Source organism: Aythya fuligula, chromosome 1, assembly GCF_009819795.1.
Source record: "Aythya fuligula isolate bAytFul2 chromosome 1, bAytFul2.pri, whole genome shotgun sequence".
Taxonomy (NCBI): Eukaryota; Metazoa; Chordata; class Aves; order Anseriformes; family Anatidae; genus Aythya; species Aythya fuligula.
Genome location: NC_045559.1, coordinates 49,411,669 through 49,434,461, shown reverse-complemented (window position 1 = coordinate 49,434,461; position 22,793 = coordinate 49,411,669). Strand labels below are relative to the sequence as shown.

General features: G+C 38.9%; 1 protein-coding gene across 4 annotated transcripts in view; it reads right to left on the bottom strand.

Annotated features, from left to right (window-relative positions):
* Positions 1-22,793, bottom strand: part of ATP2B1 (ATPase plasma membrane Ca2+ transporting 1) — a 63,315-nt gene that overhangs the window by 27,194 nt on the left and 13,328 nt on the right. For all 4 annotated transcript variants that reach the window (XM_032188424.1, XM_032188431.1, XM_032188407.1 and 1 more), the window contains exons 2-6: positions 9,185-9,595; positions 4,178-4,375; positions 3,057-3,311; positions 2,850-2,975; positions 2,348-2,491 (exon numbers count right to left, since the gene is read on the bottom strand). In XM_032188424.1, the coding sequence (XP_032044315.1) occupies positions 2,348-2,491; positions 2,850-2,975; positions 3,057-3,311; positions 4,178-4,375; positions 9,185-9,389 (928 nt within the window). In that variant the 5' untranslated portion in view covers positions 9,390-9,595. The remainder of the gene's footprint in view (positions 1-2,347; positions 2,492-2,849; positions 2,976-3,056; positions 3,312-4,177; positions 4,376-9,184; positions 9,596-22,793) is intronic.

Genomic DNA, 22,793 nt, shown 5'->3' with positions numbered 1-22,793 from the left:
TAATATAAAATATTTATAAATCCACACCAAAGCTTAATGGAGGCACAGCGCTGGATTACTGGATCTATGCTAACCCTATTTACGCAAGCATGAACATAATCTGTTGGCAACATACCAACATTAAAGCACAAGGAGAATATTTTACGTTCCTGACAAAATTTCATTCCTACCTCTGTTCAGAAATGGAGATCAGAAAAAGATCAGGAAGAAGGACAATAGAATAATGAAATAAATTCATGAATGAAATTTATGAATTGAACAGTAAATGCAACTAAAACTATGCATCACATGTAGCTTATTATAAGGTCACTACCTTTTCTTTTTTGATTGGGTTTTCAGGTAAGGAGGTTTAGATATTATCTAGGCAAAAGACAAACTGACAGCTTTTCTCCTACCTAAAGAAAGCTAAAGCTAAGCTATAATTACTACTAGCAATATCTTGAAATTAAAGAACAAAATGGAAGAACATAGAACAAAACAGTTTTTTTCAGTCTCATTGCTATTTCATTTTATCTTCTGCCTTAAGAGTATGTAGACCGAAGTATATGACAGCTAGAAAAATTCAGAACAGAACTTAGCTAGAAGAAAATCAAGTTGTTAAGCAGTCTGTCTTGCATGACATTTAATACCTCCAATGCACTATTACTGTAGACACAGTCTGATTTAATACATATAAAATTTTTCCCCCAAGCATCCTCAGAACAGCTGAGGAGAAAATAAAAAGTACGTTAATCTTCTCCAGAAGATGTCACTTCAGACTTCTTAAGAAGTCATCATTATCTGCTAATTTAGTATTTGTTCTTTCCTTGTTCTTGTAGGAGATGATAACTAAGTTCTACACTTGAGTTACTTCTAACTCTCTGAATATACATATACATATGCTTTCACTCTGAACCACGGCATATACAGACAACTAAAAATAGCCACTTTAATCTCCTTAACGTTCAGAGAAGCTAATTTAGTTTAACCTGAATTTTACCAAGGAGAATCTTATCAGGCACATAACTTAAGGGAAACAGGAAGTTGCTTATCTCAAGAGGCAAAGGGAAAAAGTAAAACAGGTTTTCAGGCCCAAGGATACACCAAAATACTACTTGTCAAAAAGACTTCTGCTTACATACTAGGAGAATATTTAAAAAGCTGATTGTCACCATATCTCCTGTAGTAGCTAGTACATCTAGTAGCTTGTTTCTTTTTCCTTCCAAGTCAGCTTCTACTTTTAAGCTATCCCACTTGATCTTGAATCTAATGCTGAACTCAAAGCAAGTTTCTAGAAGGGCTAGAAATGTCTGTAGGTTAGGCCAACAAGCCAAAAAGCACAATTCAATCTCAACCCCTGCACAGAGCACACACATTCCAACAACTGACACTTGAAGGCCACAGATTCCAAAACACATTTCTGCATGGCTTCCCATTACTCTTTTCCTGTTCCTTTGGTGAAATGGTACATTTTCCCACGAGGAACCTTCACAGACCCTGTCCCATCCAGTTAATATCACAACAATTTCAACAAAAATTCAGTGCTGATCAAGTTCAGTCCTGAACACGCCATGCTAGCATCAAAACATTACCAGTTAACATTTCTGAGCTTTGATTCTTAAGCAGGATAAAGGTTATGGCTTAGATAAGTGACTATAATTCTAGCTGCTCAAATGCTTCAAAATACAAAAGATACCATGTTTCACACTTCAATGAAAGACTCTAAAATGCTCTGGGTTACGATGTCCTCATTCTTCCAAGTAGAAAGTTTACAGGAAAGCACTATTAGGTTTTTGTCTTGAGTACAGCTTTCAGATCTTCAGCTCTGGAAGAAAAGGGCTCGCACAAACAACTGCCTGCTCACCTTTATAGGTCATATACGTTTCAGATACCTACAAGCTCAGTGCTATCAATGATACAAGCTTTTCCACTTCAAGTAAGACTTTTTCCATTCAAGAACTCACCGGACCTAACACTGTCAAAATCAGAACTAGATGCTCATTAAGTTGGTTTATTGTTGATAACCTCTTTGCCATAAACAAGTATTTGTTATGAGACACAAGTGTACTTTGAAGTTACCATATATAAATTATTAAACTGCCTTCTCAAGTAAGGGTGGCTAAGAGTTATAAACTTTCCAACCTCTAATTTATCAATAAGATCTGAAATTTAATTAAAAATCCATATGGCAAGACTTTTTTTTAGTAGTGGTATACATTTCAGGTTACTGAACCTTTCTTCTGTGAAACCTACTGAAAGATAATGCGTTTAAAGATTTCTGGCTCCAGATGACTAAAACACTTTTGCATCTAATAATATTTAGGATTTCACCCCTCGTTTTCCAGCAAATTAAGATTATTATGCCTACTTTTCTTGTCCTTCTTCTCTTTTTCTTTCTCCTTCTCTTCTTCATCTCCTCCAGCCCCGAGTAAGGTAAAGATGATTCCAGTCTGAGAGTTCACACCTACAGCAGTAACAACCATCCTCCCAGAGCCTTCCATCACATGTGTACCTGGAAGAAGGCATCAGGTTTTCCACTGAAACTTAAACAGTTGTATGCAGACCACAAAGGAAATCCATTCTCAAACATCACATTTACAGAATCATAAGATTATGCATATAGAGCTCTTAAAACATAGTAATATACGTGCCAAAGCTATCTGGAAAACAAAGCCATAGGCAAACACACAAAATGTTGTTCAACTGTTACTTCACTTCAAACAAGTTTTGATGAAGTTGCGGTTTCAGAATACTTCTAGGAACCAGCCTAGATATGGTCCAGTTCACTAGATTTTAATCTTGTAATTTAAAACAACCAGTCCTCATAGAAAACTAACCACTTTCTTCAAGAATTGCCAAATGCTACACACCTGAAAGCAGCATAGGATCCCTGTCCAGAGACTTCTTAACATGATCGGATTCTCCAGTCAGCGAGCTTTCATCAATTTTGAGGTCATTTCCTTGAATGAGTATACCATCAGCTGGCAAAAGATCACCTACAAAAGATGATTAGGCATGTTGACTTCGAATCCTTCTTTACAAATAAAATAAAACTTCAACTTTAAAAGTATGTTTACCGTATTTCACTTGTGCAATATCTCCAACAATTATGTCAGCTACTGGTATCTGGATGACTTGGCCACCTCTGATGACCGTGAATTTCTGTTCTTGTTCAATACGGCTCTGCAATCCCCGAAACTGTTTTTCTTTACTCCAATCATTGAAAGCTGTTACTAATACCACACAAACTACAGACAGGAGGATTGCTGCTCCTTCAATCCAGCCTGCTTCAGATTCTTCCTCCTCTTCACCAACATTTACTGACCCACATACTGTAGAAAACAAGTTTTAGAGATTTTTTTAGAGATTTAAGTTTACATAGTTATTTCACTAAAAAATATTTTCCCAAACAGAAGAAACTACTAGAGATTGCTAAACATTCTCTTTGCTAGCCTCTGTCACAATTTTATATTCATTTTCAGTAATGGTAATACACAAAGAGGCTATAGAACCTGAAAGATATAACAGCTCAATGATGTTAAAGCACCTAGAATTTACAGCCCTGCTCCCTTGAGCATAAGAGAAATTGATACGAAGTTACCTGGTCCATATTATCTTGTTAAATGATGGCTGATAAAATGGCCAGATTGAACAACTGGTTATCTACCTTCTGCTTTGTCAACATTTCCTACTTTATCTTTCTTTTAACAAACCACATACAACTGTAAGTTTAGTTTAACAAACGCCAGATCCCTTAACCTTCAGTTTCAGACTATAAACATAGCTTTGTTTCTTAAACTGGAAAAGTTACCAGTGTCATAATGCAAATCAAGGAGAAGGTAAGACATGCTGACTCCCCAGAGAAAGCACTGACAATTCCTAAATTGCTTAAGTATTTGAGACAAAGATACCAAGATAGTTGCTTGCACAGAAGCTTGACTAATCTAAAACAGGACTTAGGACCTGCTGCTCGCACTTCACCCTTATCATTGCTTTGGATAGAATCAGCCCAGATCATGAGCAGGGAAGTCTTGCCTTTTTAAGTCAAGGTAGAATTCTAGCATTGTTGTCTTAATAAGAAACAATCAGCTGCATTTCCAGACTTATCTCACATCAAATTTACAGTGTAAGCATGCTGGACCATGGAAATCGTAAGTGTAACACAGATAGATAACTACTTTTTCAAATATTTACTTACATGCTTCATTTCCTCCTGGAGGCTGGTAAAAAGAAAGGCCCAAGGATACTACGGCTGCAATTTCTAATATAATTAGTGTAACATCCTGTAGTGCTTCCCATACTAACTGAAGAAAAGTTTTTGGCTTTTTAGGAGGTATAAAGTTCTTCCCAAAAACTGCTTCTCTCCTTTCTATATCTGCTGGATTTCCACTTAAACCTATTTAATAAGAAGACAAAGTTAGCAACACTCATTTGCATTTCACCTTCGTGCAAGAAGTGGTTGATATTCCCCATTCACAGGGTCAAGTGCCACTCCATATTTTTGGAAACAATACAGAAGAGACATCTATCAAGTATAATTACATAAGAATCATCCTTAAACAAGACTTGCTATATTTCATAATTCACAGTTTGCCAATATAAATTAAAATTAAGGCCTACCGACTTGAACACAACATTGCATGGCAGCAGAGTAACAGTAACAGACATTCTTGTACAAAGCAAACAGGTTTACAAGATGAGATTGTTCACAGTCACTGCTGTAGAGGCTAAGCAGCACCACGCAGATTTGGGATGGCCGCTGGCTGTGATGCCAGCTCTGGTTCTCCTGGTAGGGGTTGGATATTCAGAGACAGCACCCTATGTTCCCACAATTCTAATTCTAATCCAATGCATCTAATTAATAAAATATTGTGTGATAAATACAGCACCCATAGTATTTATATTATGTACTATTTAATTATGATATAAAACACTGTGAAAGTCTGGCAAAGCTCTCTGGGCATAATGAGGAAAGAGGAGCCACCTAACAATGCTGCTTCGGCCCGGGCAGCAGCAGATGGCTGTTCTGAAGCTTCAGTCTCTTGACATCCCTTCTCACACAGACAGAGTCTGTCTTGGGCACCGCGCAAGTGGTGCTTATGGTTTGTCACCTCAGCTTTCCTTCTGCCTTTCTTTCAACTGCCTTCTTTCTAAGTTGGCGTATTTCTTTCTGAATTCTCTTCACTACCTCAACTCTTGCACCACCCTTAAGGGACACCAGTGGTTAAGAGTGAGGGGCATTCACTAGAAAACACTTCACGTGTTTCAACAGTTAGCTAAGTCCTTAAAAATAAAGGAATACCAAGTCCAAGTATATTCAGTGCAAGGTCATGAACTCAAGGTCTTTAATAAGTACACCTTTACTTCAACAATTTCCAGCTGCCTAACCCTCCACAGCAAGTTTAAATATCCACCACTAGCTTCCTTTTAAAGGCAATTTGGCCAAATTTCTGAATGTGTTCAGAGCAGAACTCCAGTCACTTCAACCCTATCATCCCAAGCTTTCTTATTATCAGTACCTACTTAAAGACAACTCCTGAAGAACTGCTATTCAGAAAACTGTCTACCCAGTTGCTTAGGAATAACAAGGGATTAAAACATGCTAAGTATGAAACTGGTTTTCATATTAAGTGAAGTATTTAACGTTTCCAACCGAACCATTACATGGTATTTCAAGATACTTTGCAAAGACTACTGAACTTCAAAGCTCAGTTTTAAATGCAAAAACTACTACGTTATCACCTAACTGAAAAGCAGAAATATCATTTGTGGATCATTTCAAAATCAAACCGAATTAAACATGTCCTTGGTTTATACAGTAAGTTAGGTTTATTCTATCATAACGTTCACCTTGAACTCACAGCTTTGGAGGTTTAACACAGGAACAATTTTACTGGTCAGCTGTAACACTATGCTTCTTTAAGTTCAAGCTTTGAGCTGCTTACCTTCTCTCTCAAACTAAGAGGACACAGCAAGACCGTTTTCAAAATTAATCTGTATGAGTGTATCTGGAGAAACCCTGGACAGTTTGGCCATTCCAAAAAGGTTGCACCATATTTCTGTTTTACCAGAGATACAATTTGTCTCTTCTTTGTTTACTATGGCAGTGTTTGGAAGATGATTTACATGATGTCAGTGATACCATTTCCCTCCTCCCTTCACAGGAGGCAGAATATCAGAAGTATACAGTAGAAGTCTCCTAAGAAGGACCAGCATTTTCTAACAAAGGTATATAAAGTTAAGCTACTATCAGCATCACTAAACAAAGACTAGTAAACACACCTAACAAAGGTAAATAGCATTTGGATTTTTAGTATTCACCATTAGGAACTGTGAACAGCTACTGAACCTGCTATATTTACCACATGTTAGTAATTTCATAGCTCACAATCTACAGGCCCACTACTGCACTACATTATTCATTATGTATTTTAACTAGGATAATTTCTTTTATTTGGGTTTAAGTTTGAAAAATATTGGGGAAGGGCCTAGCTGAAGCTTTATGAAAAAAGATATTAGAAATCTAGAAGCAGGAACTACTAGAAAATCAAAATGATGTAGACCTATGGAAAAACCAGTGGTAGTCCACCTCCCCAGAACACACAGGATTTTGCTATTACAGATATGTCAAACATTCATTTATTCACGTTTATATGAACTTGCACACATACAAGAGACATAAGTGTTAAATACTAAGCAGTAAAAAAGTGTCTTTCCTAATAATACTGGCAAAGGACAGTTCCCATTTCTCATTTTATGCCAGGCATTTCTGAAAGGAGATACTGTCTTACATTGTCAAGAACTCCAAAGCAAGAAATTACACAAACTGAACTTGTTCACTGTGTAATATTGCAAAACTACATGTACTTTAGCTGTGAAGCTACTAGCGGTTATGCAAGTCAGCATTTCCTATCATACAGGGACCTTCTGAATGGGAAGAAATGCCATAGGGCCTTGCAGATGTACACTCAAGACTTCCTCCAAGAATTAGAACGAGTACAATTAATAGCACAGAACAGAATCAGAATATCCTGAGTTGGAAGGACCAACAAAGATCACTGAGTCCATCTCCTAAGCAGCCTTCATAGTCCTGCATAGATTTTCTCCGTTAGAAATTTGTTTCTATATTTACAACTTAAATTTGACAAAAGAAGAGACATAGTTCTCCTACATTAATTCTACACCAACACCTCTGTGAGAGATTAATTTGCCTTAAAAACATTGTTCTCTAAAAATTCATGTAGTAATTTAGAACAAAAACAGCATCTTTGCAGAAGACACTATTCTATAACTCATCTTAATCTTTTCTGAGCTAATTATCAAGTTTGACTATTGAAGCCTTGCTGCATTTATGAGCTGCTCTCACACATCAAAAAAGGCTTTTATCTTTTATCAAGTTAGCAATTGTACTGTACTGTAATCAGTTAAAAACATCTAAATGTCAAGATCTTAAAAAGGAAAGGCCTTGATCACACAGTCCTCAGGTAAAGCAGACTCAATCTGTGGGAAAGGGCATCTAACTATTCTGTTTTTAATATATTCTCACTCATGATTCCCATGCATTAATCTGACAGTTACTTTATGGGACACGAACAAAGTGAACCCTGCAGTATGCTAGGCATGTGGTGCTTAGTTCATCCTGGTTGTCTATAATCACAAGCTCCTCTAGCTCGCAGTAATAATGGGCCTTAAACCTCACAGACCACTGCAGAACTGGATTTCACCCTCAGTTCAGGCCCTCTTTGTAGAGTACTATGGATTTTTTCCACGGAGAAGAGAAATTGCCTTTCAATGCTATTCAGCAGGTCAATGGGGTGCTGAATAGAAGACTGCTGCTCTTACCCAAGCCATGTTATGCTGCTTGCACACAGCAGCGCTTCGTGCATGTGCTCTAGCTTTAAAACAGATGAAGCCAAGAAACGAAGTTCAAACTCCTCAGGTTTTGTTTTACAGGTTTCTTCTTCAGCCTAGAACTGGTCTACTGGCAGGTCAGGCATACGAGCTGGCTACCTGCTCTTTGGCAAGAGAAAGCCAGCTGACCTTCTGAAATCATTTCAGGAGTCTGAATGTAAGACGTCTGGCTTCAAAAGCAGATCAAGCCAAAACATGCTACATGCTGATGTACCAAGAGGTATCTTATAGCATTAGTAGGCTGTGCTTGAGCCAAGGAGGCAAACATTTCCATAGCATTTCTGAAGAACAGAAAGAACAGTTCTCAAGGTACTTCACTGCCACCAACATGAAGCTGGTTAAGAGCTGGGGAAGCACTTAAATGCTGAGACACCAGAATTTGCCAGTATCTTGACTTTGGTACTCGGTATCAACCACAAGCAACAGCAGGACTTCACATTAACTCAAGCAAATATAACTTGAACCTATTATTTCACAAATCAAAGCTCACAGCTTTTATTTCACCTGGAAGAGATGACTAGACCTTAAGGAAAACTTCTGGAAGGCTCTCAGGAAGGAGACCTGTTACATTTATAGTCACATTCAGAGGCCACCACTGAGCCTGAAATGGCAAAAACTTCTCTGAAGATGCTTATTTCTGGAGATTGCATGATCACTTCGCATACCTTCTCCCAGTGGTCACAGTACATCTTAGTGCCTAGAGCTGCATTGACAGTTGTGTATTTCTGCAATTTCTACTTGATCTAAGGTAGACTTTTAAGTTAGATATGGCTATTATGAGTTCATTGCAGTACAGTAACAAAACAGATGACACGAGTTTGAGAATTGCTGCATTAAGGAACGCAAGAAGTGGGTAGCAACACACAATTAACAACATATAATATAATAACAAGCTCTCCATTAGATTATAAAAACCTTGTGTTCTACAACAGCATAATCTAAATTCTGATCTACAGGTCACGTGAACAATTCACAAAACATTCACACCAAGTTAAAAAAAACATTGCTATGTTGTTTTGCTATTTCATTTCATATCTGGATTCCTACATCGAAGTTCCTTCCTATGTGCAATTTTGCCACTAGTTCAAAATGGTGCATGCAGTTAGGCAAGCTGAAAACCCTTGCTTATTTATTATCACTGAATTATCATCCCGTCTTACAGGAGTAAGAGACAGTATTTCAGATACTATAATATTAATAAATCTTTATAAGCTATTTCTAAAAAATAAAGATTACTTGACTCAAGTTTTTCATAAGTGGAATTTCCTCAATAGCAACATGAAAATTGACTTACCTTCATTTGGTGAAGTTTTCAATTTTGTACAGATGCCCTGTACATCTCCGTAGCATTCCTGTATTTTATGCAGTGCATCTGTAGCTCGAAGTTCCATAAGAGAACGGAGCTCTGCAAGAGTGACTCCAAAATCTCCATGATTAGCTTCTTTGACAGCATTTTTTACACCAGTATATGCAACCGAGTTGTTTGCCATATCACCCATGATGCTTGCAGTCTTTAGTATACACAGTTTCCAGTAAGGAACAAGATTTCAATTTAAAATATTTCCAAAAGGAAAATAAATCCTTTGGGTATGAAGACAGTCAGGACAGCAGACACATCACCCAAGTAAGAGACCCCTTCTGGAGAGATATTGTTGAGGCCGTCCCATGGCGAGCTGTGCTCTCCAAGCCAAGCGACAGGTACGATCTGGGGAAAGAATAAACACACATTCAGTTACATAGTACATTGTAAGACAATCCTTCTTTTTGTATTGAGATTACAGAATATTTTTCTGCCCAACAACAAGTTCTTCATATTTCCTATCATATTTTTAGTCCGTATTCAACTGGCAAAGTGACAAGGCATAAAATGGATGTTTCCAGTCCCAAAATAACCTTGCATTATTATACTTCAGAACTTCTAAGAAGAGTTGCAGCCTTTAAGTCTTAAATTCTACTTGGTACATCCCTGTGGTTCATCATCAACAGGAAACCTTTACAAACACCTGGAAGTAAGCCAGTTACCAGGAAAATTGAGTTTGGAAAATCCACCATGGGCACCACATGTGGTAAGAATATGCTCAAATTAAAAATTATTTCCAACATACCAGGAAGCTTTTGGCGTTCAAGATGAGCAAGCTTTTTGTGCATTAGCTTAAACTCATTTCTGCAGTCCTCAAGGAAAACATTTTCAATGCAAAGCTAACCGGCACAGGAACTACATTTGCAGTGTAACTAAGCATATTATATCGTCAGACAGACCGAGGTCTTAACACGTTTTCACATCCAGTTTTAGCACCCCACTCCAGCCCATTTCATCAGCTGAAGCCTCCCACAGCATCTGCATTTTATTATTTGCATAGAGCAAAAAATTGCATAATACCATCCTCCTACAGAAGGGATATAGGAGACTAAGGCCAGCTCTTCCATCTGATTATGAGAGCACTGTAGCTGAGAAATTAACCCCAACCCACAGGATTCTCAACCTGCACAGGCACTCTATGTTTTTTTCCCCCACTCAGCTGATGCTTCTTTAACATACACATGTATCCACTTCACAGTGAATGCACAAACTCTTCATGTCTATATAAAGATCTGCTGTGTGCAGAAAAGACAGGAGTCTGATCACATAGGTCAGCTTTATCAACATGGCAGGGTGAGCACAAGTAACCATATATTCATCTGCGAAACATTAAGGCTGCCAGCCTCAAATGAAAAAAAATAACCTGGGCACTTCCAGGTCAACAAGACCCCAAGGTGCCATATGCCCCTTTGCCACCCCCATCAGGCCATAAGAAACATTCAAATTTAGTCAAACTCATCTAGAAACTGCTATTGTTGTATTGAATACTCATGGCATCAAATAGTCATTGCCTAGCAAAGGCAAGCAGTTACCAGACTATGTTGATTTGCAAAGGCAGAATCACATAGGAAAGAATAATTCTGGCTATTACCCTGCCAGGTCAGGGTACTGTTTGGTTCAACAACTGTGTCCATGTCTAGGTGTAAGCACCTGATAACCAAAAATTTAAGGTCAGTGTTGCAGGAAAGTCTCAGTTGTCTGCTCTGGAAACAATTGACTACATCTGTAGCTGATCTACCACTTTGAGCACGCGGACACAATACTGCATTTGCACCGAAGACAACCATTGATACTAAAAGATGCAGGAGTGATTGCGTCACTACTACAGCTGTTCTTCTAGTCCTATCACTGGAAAATTCTGAGAAAAGATATGGCTGTTTTCTGGGAAGAGATAAAGAGCATAAAGCAATCAATATTCATATGCATAAAACTTCCACATCCTACAAAACCAAAAAAAAAAAAAAGATTAAAGTAGTTTAAGAGCCCATTTCAGTGGTGTTAAGCTGCATTCTAGGATGCACTCATTTGATTAACTATTCTTCAGCTGACTCTATCAAGTTCTGCTACAGTACCCTGTAAGAGAAGAAACTCATGTAAGCTCATATATGAAAGAGTGCTCTTTAAAGCCACACTGCATCTTTAACTAAAGGCCAAAAGCTAGATGCTGTTGGTCAACTGGGAGCCTAGGATTTATCAGTTGGCATCTGATCACAAGCTGTGACAGGGTAACAAGAAGCAGATCAGGCAAATGAGTTTGTATAGCTACGGAGTGGATGCAGCAGCTGCTAATTGTGCAAGAATAGAACAAACAGAATGCCCCACAACTAATTATAATCAAAATTAATTCAAATTTAATTTAGGCTGGCCAGCCTTAATAAAAGCTCAGCTCAAGCCTCTCACAGTAGCTTTGCACTTTAAGCCCAAATACTCCCAAATCCAAGTACGGATATGAGGTTAGGAAAAGCTACAGCTGCAGTCATTGCTAACTTCCTACTGAAAAGCTTTGCAATGGAGTACTGATGAGCCATGCCAAGACTTGTTTTCATGCATAGTCATCAGAAGAGCAATAATATCTCTTAATCAGTAGCTCATACGCTTAATACTCCTCTCTATCATTTTTATGCCATCTAGATCCATTTTCACTAAGACGTAATAATGTAGTGATTACATATTGCTAACAGGTTACACCTGAGAAGCCCTTTCAGTATTCTGAAGTACCTCACTGATATTCTAACATACCAACAGATCCAATACTTAGGGTTCCCAGACAGCTTCAAGAATTTACATTAACAGTACAAAAACGGCACAGTTCTGCATATCAATTCTAGTAATGTTACAGGCTATTCTGTGTGTCCCTGCTCAGAAATAGCTCTGGAAAATTCAGAGGAAGAGAATCTTCAAATCCTGAATACTGAGCAAGACCTGTTCTGCTCCAAAACATGAAACCTTGTTTAAACATCAGCAACTGTTACACCAAATCAGATCAGAAAGAATCTGCTGCAGTAGCCCATTTTTACCAGATATTTCAGACAGTATAAAAGCATATGAGTACATATTGGATGTGTATCTTAACCTAGTTTCTTTGCTGATTTGTACTGAAAAAAAAAAAAATCAGTACAAATGTCTTTTAAGAAATACCCTTTATGAGGCTCAATGCCAAGCCTTGCAACATTCAATCATTTCCTGTTACAGCAAGTTCCAACAGTCCACTGTAACAAGAAAGTGGCAATGCATAATGAAACTGTAAACACTGAAACTCCAGTACCAAAAGAAAGTGTATTTCTTAAGCCACACAGGTCATCTAATAATATTTATCTTTCCCAGTATCAGATTATTTTGTTTTGATCAGTGTTTCAGTTCCAAACTCAATTCTTGCAGCAGCCATTTGAGACATTATTTGAGCAGCAAGAGCTCCAAAGCATTATAGAGTTATAGCTCTGAAGCAATTCACCTTAAACTTCCAATCTGCTAATATCCCAATTTTTAAAATCAGGTAACAGTTATCAGAACTACCAGTCACTTGCAAGCCATTACTGAAGTTGTAGCTTATTTTAAGTTTAATTCAGCTGAAGGTATGTCACTGTTCAACTGAAAGCTGTGCACCTGGTGATCACCAGGAAGAAGTCAATCTTCCATTCAGCACATCAACCTTGTTTCCTTATCACTTGGACTACCAGTAACTGTAGAGGTATTGTCTGTCACACTCAAGTGACTAAAACTCCTACACTGAAGAGGCACCTGATGGAAAAAGTCAATACTGTTGTAGGCAGGATTCAGATACTTGTGCAAGTCTGAAAGGACTCCACGGTTCTCTGACTTTAACGGCTTCGCTGATACGTAATGTTATTTTTGGTTGCCTACCACAAGTACTGCATCCTGAACTCCATACCCAAATCAAACTGATGTTGAAAAACATCAGTGTGCTTTGTTATGAGATGAAGACAATAATTCAAAAATCATTGAAACAAAGGTGTGATATTTCCACCAGTGCTGGAGGTTGTATCACCTCACAGGCTTCTGCAGTCGGAACTGAAAAGGCAAACTCAAAAGCCTGCATGGGGAGATGTTTACCAAAGCATGATGAGCCTGTAGCCTATAACTCTATCTGGTGTCACCAGAACACAGTGCGTTGACCAAGCCAGAAAAAGCTGGAATGTTATGTGCAGTGTTCTAACACCCTAAATAGAAATAGGAAAAACAAAACAAAACTGCTATCAAGACAGCCCTGAAAGTTGAGCATGTTTCAGAAAGGGTCTCTACAAGTAGTCCTTGACAGGCAGAAGCAATACTAAATACCTGTATTTGAAAGCAAGCAATAATCTTTCTTCTACATTTGTTAAAATTAAAACCATCTTGCAGTAATAGTTTGAAGTGGAAACACACAATTAAAATGTGAATAGCAGAAGTCTGATGTAGCATAATCACTATTGCCAGGACACACAGGACCTAAGATACCAATAAAGACCTACCCAAACCTTTCCAGTTATTTAATTCACATTTAATACTGGCTTCACCAAGGAGTAACCAATCTCCAGGAAATATTTTAATATGCATTAAGAAAATTAAATCTTAAAAACTCCAGCAAAATCTCAAGAGTCAAAGCTTTGACAATTACATATCCTGTGCTACTCTATTTATTCATCTGCTTGAACACTATGCATTCAGACTTTAAGCATTAGCTGGTACTAGCATTTGACCTTCAACAACACTGTAAAGCTGGTTGCTGTAATATAGGAAAAGGCTTGCAAAGTGATTATCTCAGGAAAGCCTTTGTTTAATCTAATTAGTTCAACGAAGACCGGACAGATCTACATACCAAGAGGCTGCAGTGATAAGAACTGTCCCCATATGTTTCAGTTGTCATGTCATTTTAATCTGTTTTTAACATTTTATAAAAGCACTTTCTAAACACTGAAAAATATAATATGCCTTTGCATATGTTAGGTTGAAATCCACAGTACCCGGTATATTCCATAGCCTCAAGCTATTGCATGATTAGAGAGGGGAGGAAAAAGTTGTCCATAATATTATTATACTGGAAATTAATTGTAATAAATTGACCTAGAGAGCATGCTGAAAAAGTCTGAGGTCTTCTGCTCTGGAGGGTCAGTTTTCTGTTTTAAAGAGACAGACCTTCCCACCAGCTTGGAATACTACAGAAATTCATCACCTACTTCACGGTAAATGAGAGCAACTGCAAATTAAATGAGAGCCTCATAAAGAACAGCAGGCAGTTACAGGTCACGATCCCGCAGGTTAAAACATGCGTAAGTGAACCTGTAGAGGAGTCAAGTTGGTTCGTGGCATGCTGCTGCCATTCTGGTGTAGGTGTCTTAGAGCCTGGCTTCTGAAGGGGCAGCTGAAGGAAGATGGAAGAGCTAAGCACGAATGCACAGCCACAGGAGATGCTCAGCAACACAGTTTTTAAACACATCATCTTCCAGCCCTATGTGTGCCTAGCAGCATTGTTCTGACAAGTTTTGTTTATTACAGCTCCTGTCTTCTAAGCAGTAAATTAATCAAGGGTTCTGAATTTTGTTGAGTTTTCTAAGAGAAATTTTATTTTGTTCTGAAGCTTAATCTCCTGGGAGGCAGATGTACTTAGCTGAAATAAAACTGACTGCCATTCCATACTCTGCAGTGGATGTAAACACTGGAATTTACCATTTACCTAAAGGATTGCTGGTGACTCTCTGTAGCAGCCATTTCATCTAATACAGTTTGATTTGCTTTAAGACCCCAAACTAGTTCTTATTGAAATGACACCTAGCAAATTAGGTCTTCAGTAGCCTGATGTAAATTCAGCAGGACAAATTAGCAATGTTCATGCGAAGGACTCTCACATCATTCCCTCCCTATTTTACAGGGCAGTAAGAGAAACTTGTAGCAGTCATAAAGGTGAGCAATTAGGCAACTAGTAATAGTGGCTTTCGATCTCTTTACCATGAACATGAGCTGCTGAGAAGTTTTCCTTTGTATTAATGGTCATGCACAGCACAAAGAACATGACCTTTTCCTACAAAGCAGCTTGCTCTGCAGCCTCTGCAAGGAGCCCAGCAAGCGAGCAGACATGGTTTTATACCACCAGGCCAATCTGCACTGCCATGCCTCTTCCAAGTCCTGGCACTTCCGCAGTCATGAAGCAAGTCATCTCCAGCTACAATGACAGCTGGATTAAGAAACGAGTCTGGAAAGTACTGCATAGAGTAATCTTAGCAGATGAGCTGTTTTATCAAAAGCCTAAACTAATCACTAGCTTTCTGAAGGTATTTTGACTTTAACAAGAAAACTAAATAGAAGAAAGAAGAGACTGGTCAAACAAGCAGGGCTTTAGAAAAACATACAGACATTTCCAAGGAACAACAGACGGACATACTGGGAAGCCCTAGAGAATAAAGTCAATGCCGTCATCAGCCTGTCAAATTACAGAAAGCATCCAGTGTTCCAGGTATTTAAAACACTAGGTGTTCCTATTTTCCTACTTCATGTTACGATGCTGAGTCATCCACAAGATGCCAAATACTTCTTTCCACACTGGTAACACTTCATGCCCCGAACACATTCAGAAGAGTTGAGTTTTTAACTACTCAATTGCTTTTTCTAAAAACACAAATTGTTCCAAATACGTCAAGGGGCCTCCTGCAGTCCACCACCCTGACCAACACTCAAAGGGCTTTTTCCCTGTTCCACCCACAGGGCCTGAAACACAATTGTCAGTACTGTCTTCTACTGATCTCAGCTCCTTTTTGCTCTGCAGTGACATCAAACGAAAACAAAAAGGCTACATTTGACAGGACTGGTTATAATGCCACATAATTCCAAGTTAAGACTATAATCCCACATGAAATAAGTTTTAACCTCTAGATATGACTTTGTCCTATTAGGCATTATTTCTAGTATGTTCAAGTACCTAAGATGCATTTACTGTGTGCGTTAGCTTCCTCAGATAACTTGAGATGAGCAGAGCTCCCAAAATCTGGACTTAGGCAACTGATGGCTGAAAGCAGACATGGGATATCACAGGATTCCCATCTAAATTCCTGGAGTTTAAAAATGAAATTGAAAAAAAAAAAGTTTGCTTGCCTAATGCCCAATCGCTTACTTTAGTTCAGATCCATCAGGCCCTGAATAGATGACTGAGGATTTAAAGTCTCTTAATCCTGCACAGTCCAGGCTGAAAATGTTTATTCAGGATAATTGTGCTGTCATCTAAGTTCTATTAACAGGTCTGTCATGTTAATAATTTAATATATAGCCCTAAAAGTCAGGGGGGAGGGATAGTGAGGGCCCAGTGAAGTCATTCACTGACATATATACACATTAATAGGCTCAAGAACAACTTACAACACTTTTCTGGGTTTACCCGAATATCATTGGCAAAAATTACAGCACAAGAAGCTGAACTTTTTCTATAAAAGAGAAGGTAACATATGACATCGTGCTAATTAAAATTAGGCATCATTTGATTACAACAGAGCCTGCTTGCTTTCCCAAATTACAAGATGCATTCCAGTCACAAAACCTGTCAGGCATGTGTTAAATGAGGCATATCCTGAGCCCATGACACTGCTATACACAGCCAAGTTTCAAGTAAAAGGAAAGTGAGACGGAAACTGTGCCAAACTTCATCCAACAGAGCTGGAACTGGAGTCCTGGATTTTAGTTACTTGTTGTATTTAAAGGTTAGCACATGTCTGTAGGAAACGCATCCAGCTGGTCCATTTTGACAATAATCATGACTCAGAGCAAAACAGGCTGTGAATTCCTCATACTAGTTATTCCCGCAGGTATATTACTTTTCTTGAGTAATTTTTATTTATTTTAACCCCCTACTCCGAGTCTCTATTTTTTGCTGCCTAAACCTACTTCTAATACATTCTCAGCTAAACACACAATTCTGACGTTACCTCTGTTTTTACTTCCATCTTTTATCTCCCACAATACTAAACATGCATACCACTATGATTGCTTTACTCCATTTGAGCAATGATTTTCTTCCCTTCTCATAAGACAGTAAGCAGCAAAGGTGAAAACTGCTCTGCTCTGAAGCTGAAATCATCTTGGAGGAGTTCCTAACACCAGAAATTATAATTCCTCATTTCAGAGCACGATGCCCCCGTTTATATTAAAACATGGGCAATTTAAATTGTATATAGCATTTCAGCCAGAACAAGACGTTTCTCCTTTCACCTTGATATGCACACCCCTTTTCTTCTTCTAGAAGAATATTAAATCCACTTAAGCAGAGCTGTGGCTTTTTGATTGTAACCATGCTTCCTGGTAACAAAGAGGGGCCAAAAGCCCTGAGCTACCCACCTGATTGCTTCTATGTTCAGGAAACCTAGAGAGAAATTTCAGATTAGTCCTAGGAGTACTGGGAAATATTTATGCCTAATGAGATTAAACCTAATTACTCCCATAAAGTCACTCTGTATATGACTGACTCCTTTCAATTAGGGCAGTAAAATTAATTTGGAAAAGTCTGAAGAGTTTTTTGCTACCTTGGACTAGCTTACTGCTCTGTAAAAACAGTAGAAATAAATATTCTTCTATAATAATTGAACTCTAAGAACAATATAGAACTGGACAGATTTATGTAGCAAATGGCCATTCATAACCCTCAAAACCATCATTCTCCCACACCCCTCTTAAGTGATGGTTTGGAACTAAAAATATAAAAGCACAAACAAAACACAAAGCCCAGCTCTGGTGACCTATCTCAATGAGCAGACACTAATGCCAAGTGGAATATTTGTTTTGTTCTCTTACAGCCCACATTTAAGAAGCTTTCCTGTTGTCCTGTAATATGCCAGTTCAAGAGCTTTCATCTTGAAATTTTTCAAAAGCCTTTTGGAAATACAAGAACATCCTTACCCTTACTCTTAAAGCTTGCTTCTTGAAAAATGCTAGCTTTCCCTGTATGCCATATTAATCCCTGCCTGCCAGAAATACACCAGACAAACTGGCTGAAGAGTTGTGAGAAAACCCCTTTCAAAAGCCATTACATTTGCCATCTCCTATTGCCAAGGAGACAAAGTTCGTTAATTCAAGGGTAGACCAGTTATGATTTTTATGTAGCTCTTCCTGAATTACTGCACAAGTTTGCTTCTCCTGATGGAGGTGCATCCACCCCCTCCCCCTTTTTTTCCCCCTCCAACATTTGAATGTGAGAATCCACTTCATGGCTTTGCAGAAACCATGTTGTGGAATCTTTTGCAAACTTCATTATGGTTATACTGAGCATCCCTTTAGCTATTTGGATAAATTTTGAGAGCTTAGTTCACTAAGCCATTCTAGCAGGCTTTCCCCTTCTGGTACAGTTTAAGAAGTAGCTTTAGTAAGTTAAGTCTCATTGCATTACCTGGTATGTTTTACCATTCAGTGACATTGCATACTGCTTTATCCTTAGGGCACTTCTCCAGTTTCAGAACTGCTCTTTTCTCACGACTATACTTTTTGGTCTTTCTGGAGCCTGACAGCTATTTAAAGGCTAAATTCTCATGCTGCCTGCACTACCCTGCTCTCTCAGCTACTTTTAAACAGCTCTCTCATTTTTCCAGATTGGCTTCACCACCACTACCCCATCCCCTCCATGCAATGAAGCGTTACTACAGTATAGCTATTGGTATGTGTCCACAGAACAATGATGAATTAAATGTTTTGTGATCTCTAAGAGCTATATGACAATTAATGGTCCATCATTAAATATAAGGAAAGAAGTTTTTTTGGAAGAGTTTATTTCTTCAACGTGGGCAGGGGGTGTGTAAGAACTGTTGGTAAACAAGATGCTCAAAGCTGCAATTCCCATCAGAGCAATTTATGAGGTCTAACAAGCCAAGTAGCAAGCCTCTCACCATCCTCAGATGACCAACGGTACAGCTGTGCTACAACACCGAGGGTAAGGCTTACACCCACAGAGACAGCTCTCCTTTGGCACTAAAAGCTCTACCAACTTTCACCTTCTGACATATTATTTCTGCTATCTTTATCCTTTCACACAAGGAAAGGCAACCTACATTTGCTGGCAACACCATTAATGAGTAATAGACTATGCAAAATCCTGCCACCACATCAATGCAGGGCTTCGCACGGCAACTTCTTGTGCACCTTTTCACTCCTTCCACTGTGTCTCAGCCTTGTTTTGGTCCTGTACTAAATCCATCTGCCATGGGGCACCCAGCACTTCAAGCAGTTTTGGCACCTCTTCCTTTACCACTCTTGACTTCTCTCCACTCTAGTGCCACCGTTTCCATGAACTTTAAGATTTATTTTTATTTTTCATTTTTGCCAGCAACAGGATCATTTCCTCTGGATGCAAAGAGAAAAAAAAAAAAAAAAATCCCAAAAAAGCACCATGCATGTTCCCAAGCCTCCATCCTCACACGAACTTACTGTAGGCATACATTACAGTCCTTTTCAGTCTAAATTTGGGATATTTGCAGCCTGCAGAAAGCAGCTGTCCAAAAAGCATTTTTTCCACAGCAACAAAACAAAGCCAAAAATATTTAAAGTTTCTACTACTAGCCAAACAAGTTACCACAACAGATTCCTCAGAAGTGTTTCCAGCAGATGATTTATTTCTGGAAGTCATAAAGGCTGCATAGATACACTAACCTTAAGGGATGGACATACAAATCAGCTACTATTGGGAGCAGCTCCTTCATAGAACTATTATGTTGCTGCCACCTTTAAGATAACATTTATCTCCATTAAAGAAAGGTTGGTTTTCCCTCTGTTATTTGAGACAAAGTGACATGCCACTAAACAAATCATGTAATACATCACTTTGCTACCAAGGCCAGACACTGCTTGAAGTACATAGCTACTGTCAAACAGCAGCTCATATAGATTAGTAAATAAGAGCAGGCATTCAGATGAGGAAGTGAACTGGTACCTGCTTAGCTCCAGTACAATGCATACAATGCTTCAAGCAGGGAAAGGTCATACCTTGAAATGCTTCTGAACAATCAGCAGGGCCTCTTCAGTGCTGAGGATTGGACATTCACTTCCCTCACTCCCACCCCAACTGCAGCACAAGGCCTTCAGAAACAGGGCAGAGAGTGGCAGCACTCTCAGTGCTTAGAGTGTAGCTGCCCATCGATGTCCACACTGAAGCACCAGTCTCACACTAAGGCTGCTCTGAACCTGCAGCAGTAACTCCTAGGTGTAGGTATATGGGTAATATAGCTCTCACCAAAAGAGGACATCTGAATCAGAAGCCTAGCATGATTAGCTCAGCTGCAGCTTACCCTAAGGGCCAAGAGCCTACTCATCTATAAAGGCTACAGATCATCACTGACTCAGCTGCGTCAGACCTGTTTTGTTCCTTCTACATACAGCTATTTCCCACAAGGGTTTAGTTTGCAGTGGTGCACAGTAATATTCTGCAACTTTTGCAGTCAGATTATTTCCAGCAACAGCATAAGAGTATATCTGAAGAAAGGGAATCGGGACGGACAGTATCAGTCCTCCAAGTGATTTACTTCTAGCAACCTGCAAAAGTTTACATGTTAGACTAACTCCAGCTGGCCACTGCTGAAGGCACAAATGCTTCCAAGAACCACATCTGTATGTCCAGCTCATGGATTCCAGTGAACTTCCTTGGCAAGCCACCTCAGCACACCTCAGCTCACCAAGTTTCTCTCCCCATACAACCAGCTGTGGCTCACAGACCAGCTCTGAAAATCCAAAAGCTAAATTATATTTTTATCTAACCCTCGCAGCTCCTAAGCTTCCCTTTCTGCAGCACACAGGTGTGGAGAAGCTGAGCACTGCCTCCAGCCTGCAGTGAGACACAGGGAAATGACTGCTTCCCCACAGGAGGGAAATGATTGAGGAGGGCACCAAAGTATCACAAAACAAGAATGATACAGCACCACAACACAGGAGTTGTAACATGAGTTGCCATAAGCTCCTGCCCTTAAGGAGTTGGTACTTCTAGAGGTAATTTTGGAAGATGCATGTAAGTCTCCCCACTGCTGCCTGGTGCTCCACTACATTTCCCAAGCAGCCTCCTGTGTTCCTGCCTTCCTCCCAGGACACCACTGGCTTCTCAGCACATTCAAAAGCCTCTAACTTGAAGGACATAGGGCAGTGTCTCCATGTGCAATGGAGAAGAGAAAATAGGTTGCTAGGAAGCAGTCATGCTAAGACCGTTTTCCAAAAAAATAAATTACTTCAGTCCATTAACAGCGATTTTTTTTTTTTTTTGGAAATAGAGTTAATGAAAGCACAAGAAGCGGCCATGTCTGAAATCTAATTAAGAATCATTCTAGAAGTGTTTCCTCATTTTGAAGTTATGCTATGACGTAGCTCACTTAAATTACATGCACATTCAGGTCTGTACATTGTATCAAGCAGGTTTGAAACCTAGTTTCTACACTGGCATCTATGTTTAGTTTAATTCCTAGCTTCAGTCTACTTCCAATATTTTAAAATACTGCTGTTTCCTCCTTTTCTGAAGCAAAGGGGTACTTTAAAACAGGCCTCTGTTTATACCAACAAGATCATGAATATCCTTCATGTTTAGCATTCACAGCTATAGCAGCACAACCTATAAAAAATTCTTCCAGCTCACCTTCAGAACAAGCCTGTTTACACTGAACGCTTAAGTGCACTTCTGTACATTGCACCAGTAGACTCATGCCAACAGCAAACATGCAGGTCTTTCTCTAGCCTATTCAATAGCAAGCCATTCTCAGTGTGCTACAGAGCTATTCCTGCTACAGGAGGCAGTTTTGCATGTGTATCCATTCCTACTGGAATCCTTCCCTCTCAGCAAAGCAGCATGAAATTATTTGGTGGTTTGGGGCTTTTGATGGTGTTTTGTTGTTGTTGTCGTTGTTGGTTTTGATTTTGTTTTTGTTTTGTTTTTTTTTGGAGAGTGGGGGGAGCAAGGGTGGAAAAATATCTTATTTTACCGCTATTTGTACACAGTTCGGAGCAGTTATCCAAGTAAAGGAACTGTGCAATGTTCTCAAACACTATACAGCTAGAGAACAGACTCAAACTAAATGCAAAGGAACAATTTTAGACAGATACACAGCTGTCTGTCAAGACCAGAACCTAGTTTGATGCATGGTGCCTCATGCATGCGATTAACACAGCCTAGCTTTTGAGACAGCTTTCTTCCTTAGAACTCAATAAAGCAGGTGCTTACTAAAACATTACCATTTTGTTGAGCAACTATAATTAAAATAAGACATTAGCTGTCAACAACAACAACAACAAAAAAAAAACACATTTTCCACAGAGCAACTATTTTCAATTATTTCATTTCCTCACAGTAAAATTGCTGAAAAAAATCCTAAACCAAGCTATTTTAAGATAATTTATTATTTTAAGTCATTTTGAGAAGTCTCAGATTCATCCAAGTTAAGGAGTCAAAACCATGCTAGGCTTTCGTAGAAAAACAAAGCATTTCCTTGTGCACTTAGACTTCTCAGCTGCTCTTGCTTGACAAGACTTGGGTTCAAGGCAAAGCATTCAGTTAAACTTTATGGCCTGTATTATGCAGGTCAGCAAGTTGTGGTTTACTTGTTAA